At 41.7% G+C, this 22,386-nt stretch overlaps 1 protein-coding gene across 4 annotated transcripts; it reads right to left on the bottom strand.

The window, feature by feature from the left end:
• Nucleotides 1-2,459: 2,459 nt before the first annotated feature.
• EDNRB (endothelin receptor type B) lies at nucleotides 2,460-21,681 on the bottom strand. 4 transcript variants are annotated; one of them, XR_015261559.1, is made up of 10 exons: nucleotides 21,189-21,390; nucleotides 20,452-20,953; nucleotides 11,351-11,463; nucleotides 10,979-11,183; nucleotides 10,487-10,636; nucleotides 9,536-9,669; nucleotides 8,863-8,971; nucleotides 7,238-7,382; nucleotides 3,092-3,181; nucleotides 2,460-3,013 (listed from the first exon to the last, which is right to left on the bottom strand). XR_015261559.1 is itself a non-coding variant. In XM_086771594.1 (9 exons), the coding sequence occupies exons 2-8, from the start codon at nucleotides 20,908-20,910 to the stop codon at nucleotides 7,251-7,253; spliced, it is 1,302 nt and encodes a 433-aa protein (XP_086627720.1). In that variant the 5' UTR covers nucleotides 20,911-20,953; nucleotides 21,189-21,389; the 3' UTR covers nucleotides 2,460-3,013; nucleotides 7,238-7,250. The 4 variants fall into 4 exon arrangements, 3 of the variants coding, with proteins under 3 accessions (XP_086627720.1, XP_086627710.1, XP_086627702.1); XM_086771594.1 differs by lacking the exon at nucleotides 3,092-3,181 and having other exon boundaries at nucleotides 21,189-21,389; XM_086771584.1 differs by lacking the exons at nucleotides 2,460-3,013; nucleotides 3,092-3,181; nucleotides 21,189-21,390 and adding an exon at nucleotides 21,595-21,681 and having other exon boundaries at nucleotides 6,833-7,382.
• Nucleotides 21,682-22,386: the final 705 nt, after the last annotated feature.

Genomic DNA, 22,386 nt, shown 5'->3' with positions numbered 1-22,386 from the left:
ATCTATGTTTATAAAACTCCTTAACAGAGTCAGCAAAAAAAGAGGAGTGATTTAGATCCACTTAATATTGAGTTGACATATACTGAAAGAGTGTTAAGATACTGATTTTACGTTTAAATTCTGTTTTCCATTCTGAAACACCTCCAAATACTGTACAAACTGACAAAGGATTTGTAAGGCTCCCATCTTCTGGCACTGAAACACAGTCACCTCCAGTGTGAGACAGAGCAGATGTCTCCGTGCAAAGTGCAAAACTGCAGAAAAGGGCAGTAGGCTCTTCCAAGCCATGACGCAGTTGATAGGAAGAGAGAGGAACAGACAAAGCAGATTGTAATTATTTAAACTGAGATTTAGCCAAGAGCCCATGATTGGCAATCCTGCTCTTTTGTAAGAGTGCCATGAAACGTGATTGTACTCCAGGTTTTATAACTCCTTGGAAAGACTGGAACGATCATGGTCAGACTGCGAAGAGTCGGAAAACGTGGTTATTTCTATGAAAACTGTAAGATCTTGATTAGGCAAAAGCACAGTGGAAGTCTCAGCAAATCATATATACTAGAAATTTCTGCTATTTTTACTCCCAACTATACCGTTTCTATTTTTTTCTGCTTCTTATACTGTGACTAACATTTTGGCTTATATGTATATTTGTGTATATATGTGCACACATAGATAAAAACACATGTGCATAGATATGTTTAGAAATACAGTAATTTAAATGTATTTGACCTGTACATGAAGTTATTACAATATATTCTTTTTTTTTTGTTATCTGAATAGAAATGTTAAATTCTCTTGCATAAATCACATACATATGTAAACAAAAGGAATATTTAGATCGGTGCTCAGTGGCTTTTACTATTAATGCTTATGAACATAAAATTTAAAAATGCAATAGAGTAGTCCAATAGTTAGGCAGGCATTCATAGCTTACATGTGTGCCATTCACTGTTTATATTACTAATGTAATGTATGACCTAATGTAAAATTGTTTCAGACTATATTAAAAAAACCCTTAAAACAAAATTCAAAATATGAGATCAAAGTGATAGAACACATTAAAAGGCTATTTTTTAAAAAAAGACAGTGGCCTAGGTTTTGTTCATATCAATACGGTTTTGTAAAAGTGCTTGATTTTATTGAAACAACTTTTCCAGACAAAACTAATAAGAAATATCCTGTATATCACACAATTTATATTACATAATATGTACTATGTTTTATTTGTATATATAGAGAGAAGTATAAGTATATAAAACCACATATCAACAGCATATATATCTGGGTACTGCAGGTGTCAGGTACTGAAATACAGAAGTGAACCTCTCACACTACATCTATGCTAGCAAGTTAAGAAGACCAATGGGGCCAAATTTGTAGGACATACTACCTACTGTAGGTGCATTTCAGTGAAAAGCTTCCTATACCTTTGTCAAGCTCCAATCTGGTCCTGTGAACATCCATTAGCAATTATGACGGTTTTTCCAGTTTAGCTTCATAAAAAAAAAGAAAAATATCCAGTTTGTATAAATTCTGCCATCTCACTTGCAGCTCCAACTAAAACTTACCAAATCCACTAGTTTTGTTTTTACTAGCTTGGCATGTTTCTCTCCTGCTCCTGCAAAGGCTGGGCATGCGTTGAACCCGTCCTTCTTGTGAAGATGGGCGCATCCTGGGAATTTGTCACTATTCTTGCTCCTGGCACCTTCAAATGAGAGCCATTGTGTAACTCCCTCGATTTCACCATTGATCTGTTTCTTCAGGGTAACAAGACCTTGTGAGTCACTTATATAAACTTTGGTAAATGAAAGCCATAAAAAGGTAAACAGGCAACAAACGCTCCCCACCATCCCAGTCACCCAAGAGCAAAACAGGCAAGTAGAAGTTAAGTTCTGGGAAATGTGGTTTATGAAGAAGGTATGGTTACCCTAATTCCTTATCAGTGTTTCCTTTCAGGTTTTATGGGTTTCAAGTTTTGACTGCAACTTTTTTCCAGGGCACTCTTCTAGGATGGCTACAGGGGAAGTTTTATGGTAACACTGAAGTTGCTATTGTAGATATCCACTGACAGGCATCATCTATGTACTCACGTGGCATTTTCCACATCACTGTTCTGAAAATTTTGATGCGGCCTCGCACCCCATAACACAGATAGCTCCCTGCTGAGCTGTATGATCTAACCAGTTACCACATCACTACAGTAAAATACCTTGCAGGTACTACCTCCCACAATCAGGACATCTCTGGCTTGTCACAGAGATTTCAAGGAGGTTTATGATGTTGATTACTAAAGCAAAATATCCATTTATCAAGGTTTTATTTTAATTATAGTAGAATTTTCTAAGTGATCGTTTTCTTGTTCAAGAGAAGGAAAGAGGACTTAGGGTGCCTTTTCAGTGGTGAGGATGTGCTTTGGGACCCCCTTCACAGCTAAATGAGAGCACTTAGAAAAACAAGGCCAAATGAATAACAGGGTTTTATTTAATTATAACACTTTTAAGTTAGCAATTGCAAGTCAATAAACTATGTTACTACTGTTGCTATGTAATACAGTAATCTTGCCACCGTTGACTGAGAAGAAAGATGACCAGCAGAACATAGAAGACTAATTTTGAGTTCTTTTGTCTCTCTTGATCTCCTGATCCGGACACCTGTTCAGCAACTTGGATTACAAACTTGCACAGAAGTGCACAGCACATACGTGAACCCTTGGGCCTTCTTGAGCAGACTACAAGAACACGAAGGTCTGAGCAGCAAGCTGTAGGAAGGTGCAGTAAAAAGCGAACCACTCTACGGCCCAGGCCCAGCCACAGGTTGCGAGTTGGACCATCCTGCTCCATGAACACCAGAGTGCCACATACACCCTTCTCAATAGTGGTCAGAGCGAGTCAGTGTTTGAAGAATGTAAGCTGCATGTATATCCATGTTGCTATGTAAGTTCTGGTGTGTTTAAACTGTAAACAGGCTGTGGTTAATCCCCTAAATGGACGAGCCAAGACTGCAGTAGATAAAACTGTGGATGAAAGCAATAGTTAGAAAAGTGAATTGTGGCAAGGGAGTAAATTATCTGGGCTGTGAAGACGTGGCCTACCTGTAGAAAGCTGTAGGATCTCAAAAGAAATACGCCAAAAAATGCTTCTTTGTAATGAGTGAGTGGTGAAGACTTCAGATCATAGCATTACTGAGGACCAAAGATGAAGGGAAAGGAAGTGAAGAGGAGGTCATAGGAGATATTGAGTGGAATATTTACCTACAAGGCATCTCATCTGTACAGGTGCTTCTGTTCCAGGCATAGAAAACTTGAAACTATGTGCTAAAAGTCCCCGGACCATGAGAAAAGACAAATCTACATGGATGTAGCAGGGCACCAACTAAGCAGAAGGAAACCTAACTATTTGGAATAAAACAGCAGTAGCAGCAAACACATTTTGGAATGTGCAGATATTGCAAACATATAAAGTTATATATTTTGCCAGCTACAGCATATTTAGTCTGATACTGTTTTCCACTGCTTTAAAAAAAGGTAAATTGAAATATGTGCAAAATTACACTGTCAGCATACAAAGCGATGATGGTTTTCATGAGACACATTCCAGCATCGAGTGCATGCACTTCTAAATTAATGAACTAAAAGTTTCGTGCCTTTTACTAGTGATGTCCCTAACACAGGAGGATTTGTGACTATATATGGGTGTGCAGAGAAGAGATTGCAACTGACATTTTGAGCAAAAACAAACAGAGCAAAGATAGGCATGACTGACTGTTCCAGCAAACATCAGACAATTTTGCAACGTGTATGCAAGTCTGAGCTCTCTCCAGTTTTCAGTTATATAAAACTATCCCACTCAAAAGCTTTGGTTTTTAGTCCTGAATTGCTTATTTCTTTTTTATATCACTCTAACTGTTTACCAATTAAACAGGACTCCCTCAAAGAAATAAGGTCAGACGTCTTTTTGTAATAAATCAAAATTACAAATATTTTATTGGTAATTTAGTATGTTTACACTGTCTGAACCATAGAAGTTGCTATTTTAAGTGACCACAGAAAATGAAATATAGAATTACTTTACACAGCTATACAGAACAATTTTTAAAAATCCTTTTAACATTATTTCAGTACATACAACATTCGCTTGCCAAGCCAGCTCTGTGTTTTGGACAGTGAAAAGCCACAGCTCACAGCAGATGCTCCATAATCATCAAATTCTGCATTTGATTCTCTGAGGTGTAGTACCAGTGTACCAGTTCAGTCCACCCAGTCTGAAATGGCCTTTCACTCTGAGAGAGCTGCGTGCAGGCAGAACTCACAGCAGCTGGGGAAGTAAAATCCAGCTACTACCTGAAGGCCAAAACACAGAGGCACGATGTAGTTCCTTACAAGTTTATTTCTTCCATCTCAAGCCATTCTGCGTCAGCTCTTCTAGGCCACTGGGACAGATGACACTCTGTCACACCACTCCGGGCAAGCACATCAAACTCTTACAAAGATGCATGTGCCTCTCTGCAGTTGTTCTGCTGCCTGTGATCCCCTGTTTGAGGCTTAGAGAGCTGTGGACTGGCTGTTTTACCCCACGAGCTGATTTTACCCTCTTGTCCTAAATTTTCTGAACAACTCCTTTGTCAAAAAAAAAAAAAGTATTTAGCTTTTTTTTTATTCAAGGTAGTAAACGTCAGCTAGGATTTTTAAAGAGCTATTGCTGTGTCCTAATTCTGCTCCAACTGAATTGACTGGTTAAACATTCACTGATTTCAGTGGATGGAGGAAGAGACTGGTACCGAGAAGTTTAGAAAATGCCTGTCTTCAGTATTCAGAGATTTCATCTTAGCTAGAACACAGATGCACTGGAGCTCTACTGTGTATTCTTTTAACTCTGTGAGAACAGAACTTCGGAAAATTTTTTTATTACAGGAAATGAGAGCTTCAGTAAAAATATTGCTTTGAAAAATACTGAAAAAAAACCCCACAAAAAGTATACTAATATGTATATATTAACTCCAAGACATGGGCAGTATATATGGTCTTTATTGCAAAACCTAAATGTCTGACTTAACAGGACTCATCTTAACAAAGAATTAGTCCAGGAAAAAATGAAAAATATGTTACACATTTGTCAATCCAACAGCTATACTTTAAATAAAAGTAACAATAATATATATGTACAATATTGTAATGATATAACTTGATGAAAGTAACACTGATCGGCATCAAACTTAGGATTTATCTGATTATCCATCCTTAACAAATGAAATGCATTTCACAGAAAGAGATGCAGGCAGAGTGAAGTGAAGTGATATTCACGGCTTACTGAGAGAAAGTTACCGTGAAAGTTAAGGTAAAAATGTAAAGGACAACATTTTAAATAGATTAATATTTATAAAAGTTCAGCATTATAGCAGTTGGGTGCACGTACTGCAGAAAGATGGTAACAAAACACACACACAAACACACAGGTGCCCATGCTCAAATGCATGTGCGTAGGTCCTCCGCTTGATTATACAAGCATACACTTCTTAGCTTTTGATGGGGGCAACACCAGGAACGGGGTTCACCTCTCCTGTTTTTAGCTGTCTGCAAATTAGCTCTAGCTACCTGAAGTCAGAGACGAAACCCATCTAAGGTAACATCAGCTGAACATTTTTATGAAAACTGTTTTCATCCTGAGCATATTTAAGGCACTTTAGTAAAAAAATCTGAAGTTAATCATGACTGGGAGAAAAGGTAAAAATCCTTACACGTGAAATTTGGAAATAAAAAAAAATTCCTGAGTTCTGATAAATATTTTTATTATAATAAAATACCATGTCTGTTGAAAATATGTCTTTTATAAAAGCATGTTATATGACATTTTTTCTTGAAAAACTCGTGCCTTAGTGCACGAAATATGTTAATAAGTTTTTTGGGGACATATGTAACAAATTAATAGGAAATGAAAAGCCAAAGAATGACCTGTCATGTACGTACAGAATGTGCACTGCTCCTGGCAACACACATCATGTTTACTACAGGCATCTTTATCTTTCTGTTTTCTTATAGGGTCCTGCCCATATTTTAACACTTTATAATTAATTATGCTTCACTAAACTATTTACAGAAGCAGAAACTAATCACATATCTTCTTAAGCCCATAAATATGGAACTGCAGAAGTAGAACGTATCTTAAAACAGCATGAAGACGAGTGTGCTACACAGTACTGTCCTCTAGAAATAGAGTTCGTGAGTTATTTTCTTTATGAAGACTTAAATCTAAATGAAAATAGAAGTTCAAATTCTCCCTCTGTTCTCCTTGGTTACATTTTTTTCCACCTGCTATTTCTAAAGGTTTTTGCCCCAAGATAGTATTTGGATTCCAAAACCAGTTGTAACTTGTCACAGAAGTATCTTGAGTGAAGAACCATCAGGCTTTTGAATGCCCACTGTTTACACAGGACACAATCAATTTGTTTTCAGCTAAAAACTAGCTGGTTTTCAATACTAGCCATGGACTGTACGGTTCTAGTAGTATTAATTTTTGCTTTTGGTGTGTATTTCTCTCCTCTACTGTCATTAAACATGAATAACAGGGAAACAGTGAAACGGACCAAAGTGCTGCCAAATGCACTGAATACGCACAGTGGTTACAGAATGGTATTTATAGAGGCCTTGGGAGGTTCCTTCTAATAATAACACATAAAAACAATCATCAGAGTGAAATGCACTTTTTGACTTGACTGCATCCTTTAATATTTTCATTAGCTACCTCTATAATACCCCTGATAAAAACTCTACTTTTTTACATTTAAACTTCTGTTACAAAGTATTTCATGGTTTATTTAAAACAAAACATAACAGTGATGGTGGTTAAACTGCTTTATAAAAGATAATACATTGAGTTATATATAATAATGGCTTTGATCCAATTAACGTTATATTATACTGCTTAGTAATTACTGTGACTTCAGTTCCTACAACTGTTATAGCGAATACAAATGATCGTTTAACGTACAGGAAGTGGGGATCATTTGGAAGTGCTGATTCAGAAGTATTCAAGTGCTAACAACGACTTGTTCTTTCTATGCTTTTCTTCATGTTCCATAAATGTCCACGATTTTCAATGTGACAGTTTTGGGGCAAATATTTTTTTATGTTCTTTTTTTTTGTGCAAACACAAAACTAGAGTTTTCTAAACGTTACCATCTTGTTAAAAGTAATTGCCACTTTTACTTAAAAAGGCACCAGCATTAATGTAAAAGAATATACCTTTTAGCTTGTTTTATGAAGAGCTGTACTTGTTACTGGAGCGGAAATTATCATATCCGTGATCATTAGCTTTGAACTTTAAACAGGACTGCCTTTCCTCCAGGGACAACAGATCTTTGGATTGGCACCAGCAACACAAACATGACTGTTAAAATAAAAGGAATTAACATTTTACATCATTTTGTTTCGCACATGTGGAAAAACACTCTGAAAAGCTGCCCCTTCTTCAGCGGTACAGTAGGAAATGGCACATGTGCAAGCTGCCATTTTAGGATTACAGGGTAAGCAAAGAAACGCGGGTAAGCTCTGCATTGCTCAAATGGGCACTACCTACTGGGATGTCCCATTAGCAACCTGAGTGCGAGAGGGCAGGAACAATCATATTGCTTTATATATAACAATGGCCACACACAGACTGCTACGACCCTGGTCTGCAATTCTACATGCATCTGAAAATGAAATTATGACTCCTTGTTAATAATCTTTCTTGGAAAAAAAATGTATGCACAGTAATCTATACTTTCTAAGCAAGATGCTGCTATTTAGTTGATTTTTTTTTGAGAGGGAAAAAAAGTGGACCAAGTAGGAGAATGGTGAAAACCTACATACAATTACTAGATGTACTGCAGACCTTTTGCTGATGCCTTTTGGGTGCTGGAAGTCCACCTGGGATCCCGCACACCCACTTGTTTCCACGCTCAGGATGCTAGAAATCTTTTATGTGGTCTCAGCTCCAGTGACTCTTTCAGGGAGCTGGGAGTGCAGACAGGGAAGATGAGACTGATACTAAAGCCTCTGCAACATGTGCTGTCACAATTACCTGGGAAATACCCTAATGCTGATAGATGTAGAGCTGACCGGCTTCTGCTGGAAAGACAGAGCCAGTAAGGAATTTACACAGCCAGGCAGTAAGCCTACCTTTGGCCAATGGTTAAATGCTTGGCAAGAAAAGAAAAATCTAAGAGTTTGTGGTAGGCAATGTAGGATCCCGATACACCATCTGAAGGTCCCACAAAAAAGCCCAAATTTGGGCATTTTCTGAGCAGATATGAAGGCTGAAGGACTGATGGGCTGCAATCCACATGCGACACAGAGCCTCAAATCCCGTGTGGAGAATTAGTGCCCAGGACTATTCACTTAAACCAAGGCAAAACTACGAACGGGTCTGTCTCACCAAATGCTGGCACTGGAAAGGGACAAGTGGATACTCACACCTTCTGCCTACTGATTTAAGCGCTGGATCAGGGTGGGGGGAATGTGGGGTCAGCGCCCTCCCCATTGCAGAGGATATGGCTACGTGAATCTCTGCAGCGCAGTCCGAGCCTGCTTCGTCAGTGCTCTCAAAGTGGCTGGGTGCCAGCTCCAGCCAGGAAATGATGTGGCACTGATTAGCATGGTGCCGAGAGGATTTATTGTACACTCCTCTCTTTTGCTTTCTCTTTTTGTCCCTATGAATCCTTAATCCCTTTCTGGTAGCTTCAGCAGGAGAGGGAGAGAACACTGACCACAACCCAGATGAAGTAAAATTTAATGACTATTTAAAACATTTTTGTGTATGTTAATGAATTAATTTTACTGCTGACATAATCTTATAACTAGAGGAGCAGCTCCCAGCAGCCTCTTACCTTAAAGCAGTTTTGGAATCTTTTGCTCACCAAATACAGAGCTATCGGGTTGATGCAGGAATTCAGTGAAGCCATGTTAATACCAATGTAGTCCATCACAAGAAAAAAGCTGTGTGGAAATTAAAGCAAGTGAGACACTTCTCATTTTCTCTGAAAAGGATTAGTAGAGGTTTACAATTATGAAAATTGGACTTAGCTTCTCTCAGCCAAGACTAACTATTAAATGTAATAGTAAGGGAGCTTATATCAATAGGATCAACTCATGGAGGTAACAACTGTGCTCAATAATGAAGTCTGAATTAATAGACCATCCTCATGAAGTAATTTTAGACGATCCAACCACCTTAACTTGTGGGAGAAAACATTTCTGAGGTTCACAGATTTAGATCTAACTGTTCTACTGAAAGGGAAAATGAGCACAGAAATTCCCCTTCTGTCCTCGTAATGCCACAAGACAGCAGGACAGTCCCACAAGGGACCAGGAGGAAGACAGGGCAAACTGGAAGATTCCTCATAATTTTCTGACTCTGCCACTAAAGTGAAACCAGAGTGTCCTGGATGAAGAAGCAGGAAGAACTTCAGATGCACAGGAATACACTAGTTCATTATGAAATCCAAACATGCCAATAGAGAAGGTCAGCAGCACACAGACATTTTATTTTTGCAGTCTCACCTTAAAAGTTCACATCTGTTGGGGTCCTTCTGATCATAAATAGTGAGTTTCAATATTCTGCTTAAGTGAAGTGGGAGCCAACACAAGGCAAAAACAAGTACCAGACAGAACACGGTTTTGGCAACCTCACGTCTCTGAAAAAGAAAATTGGACAGAACCGTGTATAGTTTCTGTCTCTCTCTCGATTGTTGTAGTCTTCTAATATCCAAATGTTTAATAAACAAAATAAAACCCCTATTAAAATAGGAGTTAGGAGAACATCAAATACTGTATTTACTTGGAATCTCTACTTAATCTTTTTTATCGTTTTAGATGTCTTGCACTGATTCTCTGCATCTCTAATTTTAAAAAGTATGAGTAATAACATGAAAAATCAAGGACATGAAAATAGTCATTTCAATTAAAATGAAGAACATATTTGTCTCCCCAATCACTTTCAAATACCAGCTTGTTTTCAATTGCATTTTCTTGTGCTTTGAACTCAGGTCTTATTTTAAATGCCCCAAGAGATTTCAATTACAGCTTTAACAAGGTAAGAGGAAAGGGGCACAAATATATATTACAGTACAAATGTAGTTTAATTCTAGAGATGCATGATGTTTGTGTCTGGTGCACTACTAACTTCTAGATTACAGCACGACTTCAGTTTTCATTATAAAATATCCAGCTCTTATTATTGTAAAGGAGAAATAAAAACTATAAAACTTGAAGGTTTAACATGAAAGAAGAAAAAGTTTTGTGATTGACAATAAAATCTTAGGTTTCTGAGGGCTCTGATATATATACATATATATATATGAGTTCAGCAGCACCATTGCTAAGAAACTTCTTACAAGTAATCTTGAAGCTGTTGTCATACAAGAACAGAATAATGATGTGGCAGTAAAGTCAGTAAAGGTATTATTGTCACCCCCTCTGCAGTCAGCAGAGTTGTCAGGGATAAATTTTTACCTGTTTTAAGTGATCATTCAAAGCAATCTGCATCCCACTTTTCTTCCGTAACATCTCACAGGTCATGAGAGTATAGAAAAATGCTGTGATAGCCAGTGGCAGACAGAAGTAGAAGCTAAACAGCCACCAGTCTTTAGCTTGCTTGTAAAACTAGAAGGAAAATAAAAGCAAAAACATTGTTAGGATTTGAATAGTGAGCATTTTGGAAAGTATACTATAACTAATTGGTCAGTTTGTCCCGAAAAGGAGGTCTATAATGTGTACGTTACAGATGAGCAAACGGGACAAGACAGTCACATGCCCAAAGCCCACAAAAAGACAAAAGGTCCAAATGCTCTTCTTTTAACCGATAAACTTCAGAAAGCTGTCAATACTTAATTTGAACATTATATTCATGTACACTTCACACACACTTGTGCACATTACAATCCACAAAACAGTGAGAAGATCTAAGGAACTGTTCCAGAGATTTTATAAATGTCAGTGTCTTACCATCATAAAGGATGTCTTCTGTGTGGGGTGAAGCAGGCAGATTCTAAGATCCTTTCCTCTGTACTCCATCGTAATCATGTCAAATGCGATAGCTTCTGGAACAGCCAGTATCACCGATATAACCCAGATCAGTACAATTTCAACAGCAGTCCACTTGGGCACTCCAATTCCTTTAATGCGGCTCCAAGAAGCAACTGCTCGGTATCTGAAGCAACAGAACACACTTGCAAATTAAAAATATGAGAAAACCCACCTAGTTTAACTAGCTTAAACTCAGCTTATTCATCTTATATCAGCGGAGTGGAAAGGTGAATTTGAGCCAATGCCCATACTGAAAAGAAATTAGAGTGTGATAAAAAAAGTGAGTCTCACCTATCTATACTGAGGGCACACAAACTCAAGACTGTGATGCCCACTGATGCCTTTTGAATGAAGGGTACTAATTTGCACATTTCGACACCAAAGGGCCAGTCCTCTGCAAGCAGCTGTAAAAAGAAAACAACATTTAGAAATGAACCATTAAAAAAAAAAAATTCCCAAAGCTGAAACATGGACTTTTGTCTTGATTGCTTTTCCTTTCCATCATGTAAAACTTAGTCAAGAAGAACCTTTTCACAAGGGAATCTCCAGGGTGTGCATCCTAAAAATCAGGCAGTAGCTTCACAGTCACTCCCCGGCTGGGCAAGGATGTGGGTAAAGGCTTTGTCCTGACTTCTTAAGACCTGCAAACCCCACTCATTTTACTTCTAACTTCACCACCCCGGTGTTTATGGTAAAAAAAATGACTAAGCAGGTGAGGAATTCCCACATCTTTGTACTGGCTTTCTCTGCCTTGAGTGTACATTGTTTTTCTTACACGTTCCAAGTAACTCTCCATTTACTAGAAATACAGAAAATTACTCGAGGCTGATCAGGACAGGGACAAAGCCAACAAGTGCATATCTAGGGTGGGATTTATTTGAAGCTTGGTGTCTTGGCTCCATCAGCTGAGAAGTCAGGCAACACTGGAGAGAAATGTATCCCGTACTTTTTTAGCTGACCGTCTGACAATGAAAGAAGGGACTCACTGGACACTCAGGGAGCCTAAACAGCTAATCTGATCTAAATGTTCTGCAGTAGGTAAAGACAGATCAGATTAATGCCACACTGAAGAACTTTATTGACCAGTTTTCCAATGATTCTGTACCACAATACCGCAGGGACTATCTGTGCATTTGGCATACCTGCAAGTGCCTCAGAATAAAGAAAAAAAGCACAATGAAGTTTGGTTGGTTCTATTCCACTGTGGGTCGACTTAATGGAAATCTTCTGTCACATACATACCACTTCTGTACCCAGTGGTACACTTCAGATGATTTAGGGGACAAGACTTACTGGACACAGAAAGCACCTTCCTCACAGCCGATGCTATGAACTGTTCGCCTGTAGCTTCAGTTTACAAACATTTTATCTTTGTACTCTGCTGTGAGCTGCTCCAATGGCTCAAATACACCCCACAGCAGCTGCCAAATCTTCCAGTTCCTCATAAAAGTAAGACCCTTCAGAACAGAGATTATGCCAAGAAACAGTCACAATAATTACATACAAAAGTAAACTTTCTGAGTTTCTGTTATTAGTTACATTATCTAAGCCCATCTCTGTTAACTTCCTTCAAATAAGGCCTTTTGGATCTGTCACAGATTGATGGCTACAAAATGGAAATAGAGAGGAAAGAATGATAACTACCCAAAAGAGATTGCAAAATCTTTCCCTGAGCTCAGGCATCTTATTTCACAGGGATGTAGGAAAAGAAGAAATAGATAATCATATTGTGTAGATTCTGCTGGGGATCAAAATTATTGTAGATGGCCAGAGTTGCGTGCTCACATTGGTTTAGTTCAGCAAAGTCCTTAGGCACACATACACGTGCATCTAAGGATAAACAGCTACAGGGTCCAAGACAGTTTTTGAAAAGCCCTGATATAATTTAAGTACAATTTTATTCTAACACAAAGGAATTTAAGTACATTTCATGGCCATGTACTTTTGGAAATCCCTGTGAATTTCCCAGTCCTCACAGGAGAGGTGCTCCAGCCCACAAAGATGATCAGAGGGCTGGAGCACCTTTCCTATGAAGACAGGCTGAGAGAGTTGGGGCTGCTCAGCCTGGAGGAGAGAAGGCTCTGGGGAGACCTTATAGCGGTCTTCCAGTACCTAAAGGGGGCCTACAGGAAAGACAGGGAGAAACTCTTCAGCAGGGCCTGTTGTGATGGGACAAGGGGTAATGATTTTAAAATAGAGGGAGGTAGATTCAGACCTGACATAAGGAAAAAAAAATTTTTATGATGAGGGTGATGGAACACTGGCACAGGTTGCCCAGAGAGGTGACGGATGCCCCATCCATGGAAACATTCGAGGCCAGGTTGGATGGGCCTCTGAGCAACCAGATCTGGTTGGAGATGTCCCTGCTCCTTGCAAGGGGACTGGACTAGATGATCTTTAAAGGTCCCTTCCAACCCAAACTATTACATGATTCTATGAAGTGCCCACCAGTATTTTAGGTACCAGATTACCTTCAGAAACCTGCTTCAGTCCTGTGCTGAAATGGGGTCTTTGAAAGAACAGCAGTAGGAAAACTGTGGCATGGCCCAGCAGTGATCTACTTCTTCAATGATCTACTTAAGTAAGACAAAGAGCATAATGCTTCTACAGAAATGAAGCAGAAAAATAAATTCTAAGGATTTATGCTTCTTGAGAATTTTATGGAAAGTAATAAAGCAGAGGAAGTAGGGATGAGGCTGTAATCACCATACAGTATCTTGTACTTATGTGATGTGGGAAAATAACTCAGTCTGTAATTAAAGTATTTTCAATAAAGCCTCTCCCTGAGACTTCTTTTGAGTCGCTGTAAGGGGGTGATAGTAACAAACTACTATTAAAATTGCAATGTGAATAATTACAGGTGTTCTAAACGTACGCTCTCCAGAATCAAATGGCACCTGCACTAATCTGATTTATATCAATCAGGCAGTGAATCTGCAGCCTACCACACCTAATTGCTATAGGAATCAAGGACTGGGCAGCAAGTACGTTGCATACCCGTTTGTAGTAGTGTATACATTGAACCAGAGACATCTCCTTAAAAAAGCACTTCAAAATTAAAATATTTTGTTCTTCCTTGAACTCAAATTCAGCATTTTGATCAAATTTCTGTTCGAAGATTCTATTGAAGACTTTTACCTACAACTAGCTGGGGTATGGGCAAGACACTCTCTGTCTCTCTTCTCTAAAATAACAACTTCTCAGCCACACATCCGAGATTTCCCCGAGCCCATGCTTATCTCTCAGGTGCAGACAGCCACACCTGTGCCCCGGGCTGGCTGGATTTGAGCCAGCTCCAGTTTGGGAGCCATATGGCTGGATTACAGTGGGGCTACACACAAGTGAACGCAGTCGGCCAAGAGAAAGGATGCATTAGCTTGGGTTTAGCATCACATCAAAAATATTACTTGCATTCAGTCAGCTTAAATCAGGGGCAGAATGGACACACAGCTGTCTGCTTTGGATTGGAAAAACATGTCCTTTATCTCTTGCAGCTGATGTATTGTGAAATTTGAGCATTTTAATGCATGAGTCATAAGTTTCTCTATCACGGTATTGCAAGTGGTTAATGACACGCTTTGCAGCAAGAGCTTGAAAACATAAAGAAAGTAAAAAGAGAAAGTAGAATATTTTAATTGTTCAACTATGCTCCTTCGTTGTTTCTGTTTGTTCTCTGTGTTGCCATCGCCTCAAAACATTGCCTTGACGTACAGCGAAAATCCATTGTAAAGTATTCAGGCGCATCCTATTTGCGGACAAAAGCAATTATTATTCTTAGTGAAGTACAGACGAAGTCTCATGCAATTTCGTATGAGCAAAATGATTTTCTTACGATTCATAATAGGGTATCTGTACAAAGAGTGACATTTTACAAATGATAAATGACTTAGAGCCATGAGACACTGCCAAGTGTCAGCAAAGAGAGAAATAATGTTGCGTTTTCAGCAGTAAAATGCCAAGAGAAGTCTACCGCTGGCTATATGCCGAGTGACCTTTTGCAATGTTTTATAGTCACTTATTTAACATGGGCAAAGTTTTAACTGCTAAGTCTCAGAAGACGAAATGAAATCAAACAGAAGGAAAGGGAATACGGTGCAGAACGAAGTGAAATCATACTTAACAGAATCAATACATCCAATGCGCTTCTAGTCGACACTTGCTCAGACCAGGCACTGATCTGAGGCTAAACCAATGCGAAAGCTGCGCAGCTATGAAAGCAGCCCCAAGAGATGCTGTGACTCAGAGACACATCTGTGAATTGCAATTCCTGCCCCGCTCCCTCTTGGTTGTGCAGAAACAGAAAGATGGTTTCAATCTGCTGCTGGAAGAGGTCAGCACACGAGCAGGATGCGCGGCTCTCAATGGCTCGGCTGGCTGTGGCCACCAGCCAGAAGGCTGATGCCACCGCTCCAGCCTGCTACCACTGACTTCCTGCAGCTGGGCACGAAGCAGTAGCAAAGCGTGCACTTATTTACGTCGGCGTCTTCGCCCCGAGCAACGAATGCACACGGAAACGCAGGACAGGAATTTGTACTTCCTCCTAGCAGTGCGTTCACAGCAAGTCTAGTTCTCAGGATGACAGGACTCGATTTTCATAATTAGAAATTAGATGTGCAACCGTACATCTAATTCACAAGCAACATTTTTTTAATATCATCTGTGAAATGACTTTCTGATTTCACCTCACACTTTCGAGATGGGGAGGTCATGCAAATGAAAGTATTTTTCAGTATTTCATAGGAGCAAGTATTTTTCAAAACAGGAAATCTTCCCCAGGAAATTAAGCTTATGGTCAGGGATAACCAGATGACATTACAAAATTTAACAATAATTATGAGGTGAGGGTGGGGATCTTCCCTCTGGACAAGGAAATATATTTCCCACTTCCTAGTTAAGAATGTTTTACTCATCTATCCAATAAACAGTGTCAATCTTAATGAAGAACACAATTACTCTCCTTTCCTGTGTAACTTCTGCTTAAAAAGCTTAATTTAAAAAAAAAGACTGAATTAAGATGACATATTATCATGTAGACACCTTAAAAATGACAGAAACCTCACACTGTCATGTTAAATTCAAAAGTTTCTACAATCTCACAATTTTCACACAGTAGAAAGACTGCATCAAAATTAACTGTTAAGAATGCTGAGCTGCTGTCAGATTGAGAAGCATAAACTCAGGGCACAAGCAAAAAAAAAAAGAAATGAGAAGATGAAAATTTGTTTTGAAATTTGTCACATGCAACTTTTGAGTGAATGTATACATAATAAATGTATACATACTGAAAAAACTGCTCTAAATTTACAAATCTATACTGATAGCATCTAACATATTTCAGTTTGGAGATCCATCATGAAAACGATGTATGTGTACTTTCAACAACATACAGACATTTCCACTACACTAAACATTGGACTTTAGAGTAGATTGCTCCCATCCAACTTCAGAACAAAGTTACCCCCCATCGCCTGTAGAGTCTAGACAAGTTCCGCTGCTGGACAATTCACATCTTTCTTAAGCGCCTGTAAGTTGCATTTGTCAACCATAAAGTGTTCCTAAGCAAACTAAATTTCTTATTTAGTACGGCCAGAGATCAATAAACTTTGTGTACAGAATTCCGAGATGAACTCTGCAAGACCTCAAGTGGTTCAGATGTTGAAAGAAAGGAAATAACGCATTTCTTCCAATAAAAATGGTTGTTAACTTTAACACCAGAGGGACTGTTAGGAAAGTTAGGAAAAGTTAGAAAAAGCTTGGCTTTATCATGATGCATGCCCTACAAGTACTTGCATTACAAAAGTTAGTAAGGTCATCACAAAGACATTTCCATGGAAACCTTGCCTTTTCCAGAACACAGCTGGATTAACAAAGGGGCCAGTTTGAGTCTGCATGAGATACGCAGTCCCTAATCTGCTCTTTCTTATTTTTCCAGTGCTTGACAATGCTATATAATGTTAACTATATTTTTTATGTAATCCCTAAAACACATTACTGAAAAAAAAAACCCATTGCCTACGTAGCTGACTTTGGCCTTTGATCATTGGCATGGACAAAGACCAGGTATTGTTTCTTCCCTGGAAATTTTTTTCTCCACTCTTCCATCGTGCTCTGGGATAAAGGAATCCGTGACATTATTTCCAGGTAGATATTCTTCCTCGGCCATTTGTGTTATTGCAAACTGATAGTTAAGAGTTCAGAAAGTCACACAAGAGTGTGCAGAAGATAGGTTGTTCCCCCTGTTAAAAATCTCCTGGAACATGCCAATGAATTGGATTCAATATAAGAGAATAAATACTACAAAATGAGAGAGGGAGATGTTGTCTGTCTATCAGAAGAGAAAGCGTGTTATTGTATTATTTGATTACAGCTTTTAAAAGTCTATATTCCTATCTCATTATGTATACATGCATGAGAGGCAGAGTTAATGTAAATTTGGAATTTCCAATCTTGATGTTGTTCTGCTGTCTTACACGTGGGAATTATGAACTTTATCGATTTGGGAAACTGAGCATAAGCCTTCCAGAACTGCAGACCCATACTGCCAGGTGTACAAGCTGCCACTCTCTTGTCTTCTAAAGATTAAGTGCAGAGAAGGACATAAAAAGCTCACTGACCATCGTAATACCACTGAGATACAGTATTTCCTTCTCTATCCTTCTGCTCCTTACGTTCACACCTTTACCTGCTGCTCATGGCTGCAAATTAACAAAGACGCGCTTACTTAGTCTGTTAGTAAAGCCATTGATCCAGGCATAGGACCACCTTCCCATCCCATTTGTACCAATTTTGAAAAACATCTGCACTGCCACGTTACATCCTGCGGAATTACTGTCTCACACTCCCCTCTACTTCACATTCTGCAGTTCTGGGGGTACAGCCAAAGGCAGATTGTTTACCGGGACCCTGAACACCGAAAAGGTCTTCCAGGTTCTGCACGCTGGAACTGAACACCTCTCATGCCCTCATTTCACGTTGTCTCCTGACTGTGTGACAGATTCCAATAGTTTCCATTTTTTTATTGTCTTGATTGATAGTTGAATTTATCAAGTGCAATGGACTAATTGGCATCTTACACATTGGACTGCATTTGTCTCACAATCTAGATAACATCTGCTTTTCTCCAGACACCCTCAATTAAAGAGATGCAAATTTTCATTTCTGTATTTTTTTCAGCTACTTACACATTCACTTAAATAGTCACAGGGGACATCATTTGCAGTTATCACTTTTAATAGCTAATAAAATGCTGCTCCTAGCGCGAATTATGAGTTCTCTCTTACGCGTCTGTCTGGAAAGCATTCACAGACACTTTCACACTTTCTACTGCAAGTGTTGTTGAGTAAACTGCTGGCATTTTATTAACATGAGAAATGCTCTCACACTTTTTCATGCAGCTGTCTAACTGAGGATCTGGTAGCAATTCTGAAGATCTGTTTCATCCAGCTTAAAATTGCAAGTTACAACTATTAACTGCACTTGATTTACAAACCATGCTTTTGCTAGCCTTTGTTTTTCCCACACTGCTGGTTGAATACACTCAGCTTTTGATTGCATTGCTATATTCTCCCTTATAAGTTTGCTCTGAGGGTGGAATTAAATGCGATGGAGAGTTGATAAAAAGCTATTATCAACTCAAACCACACTCAGACTTTTAATTTTGAACAAATAAACACAACATCTAAGATTTATTTTGTTTTTTTTTTCTTTTAACTATCTCAAAAGTCTCGTTTTAAAACAGCACATATTTCACTCACCATTGCAAGGGATAATACAATTTCATTACGGGCTCTCCGCTAAGATGAGTAGCAGCATGGGAAATTAGCACCTGAGAGCTATCGCTCAGCCCCCAGCATTATCAATAGCACAATACAAATGCTGGACTTGCAGCTGGTATAATATTTATCAGTTTGCAATCTGACCTTCGATTCCTGCCACTCCAACCATATCATATCATAATGATAGACTTGATGACATTCAATCAAGACAAGGACTGAGGCATATTATTGCATGCTATCACTAATTTAGTTTTGAAACAGTGTCACAGAGATTGCAAAGTCTTGTACTGAGCACCTGTCACTGACTTTTTTTTATTTTTCTGAGAATAGATTAAAAAAATCTTTTTGTTCAATAAGTTTTTACAAAAATATAGGTTTTTTTAAAACATCTTGAAGTATTTTGTTTCATAAATTCCTCTCAGAAGAGTACACGGCTCTCACAAGAACTACGATAAATGTATAGTATGCAAAATACCAAAAGTCCGAACCGAAGAACTCTCCTGTAATCCAAATTATCCAGCTCATTAATTTAGCACAGTTATAATGTTCCCTGCTTTGTAATACTTCAGTACTTTAAAAGGAGGATAAGGATACAGGAATCGCCCATTTCAGCAGCTTTTGAGAGAAATCACTATGGATAAAGAAGACTAAATTCAAAACCCGTCCCTTCAGTGTGGTTTTCCAAAGCTGCAAGCAGCAAATCCCAGAGTTTACAACCATGCACGTGAAGTGAGGAGAAGAAGCAGATGAAGGCTCTCCTGTTGACTTTACATGGTAACTGAGGGGTGCTGAGAGACCCAGACTGTAAACTCTCAAGGCAGAAGATGCCTTGTTATTTCCAGCATCCCTCCCAAGAGTGCTGACGGTAACCAAAGGCCGAATCCAAATCCCTATGGAATTCCCAAGGACAAACAGACCTCACAAGCTGGGCAGATGATACAAAGGTGGTATTCCTTCCGTAGCAAGTCTTACCACGGCAAAGAGCAGAGCAGAGAAGGTGCAAGGGCTGCAGTTGCAGCTTACTGTCTCTCAGCTGTCCATGCCACAACCCTGGCAAAGGGTTCACAGCTCAGGAGAGCACCATAGCTCACAACCACTGGATGCATACAACCAATGCAAATTGCTCAGCTGAATGACCTTGGTCCCTCCTGGAAAAAGCTCTCATGATGCCACCAGAGACCGTACAGACTCGTGTGAAGTACATGGCTCAATCTCCTCCAGTTGAGCAGGAGAGACTGAATGGTACCCACACGACTGGGTCTTCCGTGCCCCCTCCTCCATTCCTTGGGGAAAGGAGGGAAGTGACAAATCCACTGTGCATTTATCTACCGCATTTCATTCCTCTATCCTTGTTTCCAGGTGACTTTCCGAGCCCGGCCACCTCCAGCCGCATGCCTCTGCTGCATTCCCATCCTCAGACAGCTGAGAGGTTTGGGACTGGGGGATAGCGGTGGTGCCATTTGGGACAACATCTGCCCTGAGGTTTCTGGCACAAGGTCTAGCCCCTCGGCGTCTCCCAGCCCCTGGGCGTCTCCCAGCCAAAAGTGGGGTGCGTTCCGCGCACCCCCCCCCACGCCCGACGCCCACCCCGCAGCACCCCCGGGCCCCATCCCTCACCTTGTAGACGTTGATGGGGATGTCGATGATGATGTGGAGCAGGTCGCCCAGGGCCAGGCTGGCGATGAGGATGTTGGGGCCGTTCCTCATGCACTTGTTCTTGTAGATGATCCGCAGCAGCGTGGAGTTGCCGATGATGCCCAGGACGAAGACCAGGCAGGAGACCACCGTGTTGATGTACTTGAAAGTCTCCTTGATCTCCGTCTGCCCCGTGCACATGGGAGGTGAAGCCGACCGCGGCCTCCCGCCGCCCGCCCCCCCGCCTTTGGGGAGCGCAGCCGGGCGGGAGGCGTTGGGCTCGGCGCCCCGCAACCCAGGGGTCCCGGCCGTCGGGTTCTGCCTGCCCGGGCCAGGTGGGCGCAGGGACCCGTCACCCTCGGCGGCGGCGCGGCCGTTGAGGAGGAGGAGGAGAAGGAAGAGGAGGAAGGCGGGCAGCCGCCACCGTCGGGCGGCGGGCATGGCGTAGCGGCACGGTCGGTCCCCCGCCGCCCTCAGCGCCGACCTGCGCGGAGAGAGGGGACAGACAGGGCGTCAGCTGCGGGGACACCGGTCGCCGCCATCGCTCCCGCCGCCCCGGGACGGGAGCCTGCCGCCGGACGGGGACGGGGACCGATGCCAGCAGTGCAGCGCCCGTGCGAAAACCTGCGCGGCCAGAAGTCCCCGCCGGCCGGACTCGCTCGCCGTCGCCCCGCTCTGCCCCCTCCACCCCACTCCTCGCCGCTCCTCTCCCCTCTCACCCAGCTGAGCCGATCCGGTCCTCCCCGCCCGCCGCCTGCGGGGCTCTGTCTGCCCAGCGAGGGAAACGCGCTCCGCCGGTTGCCGCGCTCCCCGCCCCGCCTAGCTGCTCCCTCCCGACGGGCGCCCCGGGCCGCGGAGGGGCGGGAGAGAGGGGGGGGCGGGCAGTCGCGGCACTGAATCCCCGTGGCTGAAGCTACGCCAGCGGGGCAGGCCCCCCCCCCCCGCCACTGCCTCCCCTTTTTCTAAAACATTCAACGGCATCTGGCCCATCAGTCACGGCCAGACCCCACCCGTGCCCTCCTCCCCGCCCCGCGGAGCCCAGCCCAGCCCCGCCGGCGCGGCCGTGCCTCCGTTCAGCCGCTCTTGGGGGTTTCCCACTTCCCCCTCGCCCCAAATTCTCCGTACCTCTGTGCCTATCGGGCGATCTACCCCCGCCACCTGCCCACTTCTGCAGTCCGCCCGCCTCGTCTTGTGCCGGCTTGACTGTGGCAGGCTAAAGAAGCGATGTTGCGGGTTGTGAAATGGTTTTTTTTTTCGGTTCAGAATAGTTGTTGCAGGAGGTTTTGGCGTTGTTAGAGGACGCCGGCGGGGAGGAAGACACAGCCCCTCCTCACCAGCCCCCGAGGGGCAAAGACGCCGGAGAAGCTGCTTGTGCTGCGGGTACGAGATTTGTGCCACGTTTTAAAGCGCCTCACAAACCGGGTCGGGGGGTGGGGCGGGGGCTTTGTGTCCCCTTCTAACAACAGAAAGAGCGTTTCAGGCGGTGCCAAGGTCGCAGTGACAGAGCTTGGTTATCCGGGGTCCGCTCTGGGCCGCGGGTCCACTCTCAGCCAGCCGGTCCCTGTCGCTGCACCCATGTGCAAAGGTGACCCGCTCACCTACGTTACTGACTTAGCCGTCGGGGAAGACACTAGAAAAAAGGAATGTTTCTTTCAAATCTTTCCCTAAAATTGCTGCTCTGATCTACCTCGTCTGTCCAGCATCCCCTGCTAACACCGTCTTAAGCAGCAGACAACCTTTTCACGTCCTCGTTTGGCTTCCTTTTCACATCCCTATCTCTGTGTAAAAGTCTGCTGTATCAAGCACCTTTCCCATTTAATCACTCCTGATCCATTTCCCAGTTTAGCTGGCACACTCGTTTCTCCACGTTGCAGGGGGTCATTTCTACACCAGTTGGAGGTTGAGTGCACTCCAGCT

The sequence above is a fragment of the Chlamydotis macqueenii genome, chromosome 1, assembly GCF_036417535.1.
Source record: "Chlamydotis macqueenii isolate bChlMac1 chromosome 1, bChlMac1.mat, whole genome shotgun sequence".
Taxonomy (NCBI): domain Eukaryota; kingdom Metazoa; phylum Chordata; class Aves; order Otidiformes; family Otididae; genus Chlamydotis; species Chlamydotis macqueenii.
Note: the sequence above shows the minus strand (reverse complement) of the source record. Positions and strands in the feature narration are given on the sequence as shown.

Coding starts and splice junctions, on each gene's coding strand:
- EDNRB (XM_086771584.1), bottom strand. CDS start 20,910: ATGCCCGCCGCCCGACGGTGGCGGCTGCCCGCCTTCCTCCTCTTCCTT. Junction 8,972..9,535: donor AACAGATGTGAACTTTTAAG/GTGAGACTGCAA, acceptor ATTTCCACACAG/CTTTTTTCTTGTGATGGACT. Junction 7,383..8,862: donor GATTCCAAAACTGCTTTAAG/GTAAGAGGCTGC, acceptor TTATTTTAACAG/TCATGTTTGTGTTGCTGGTG.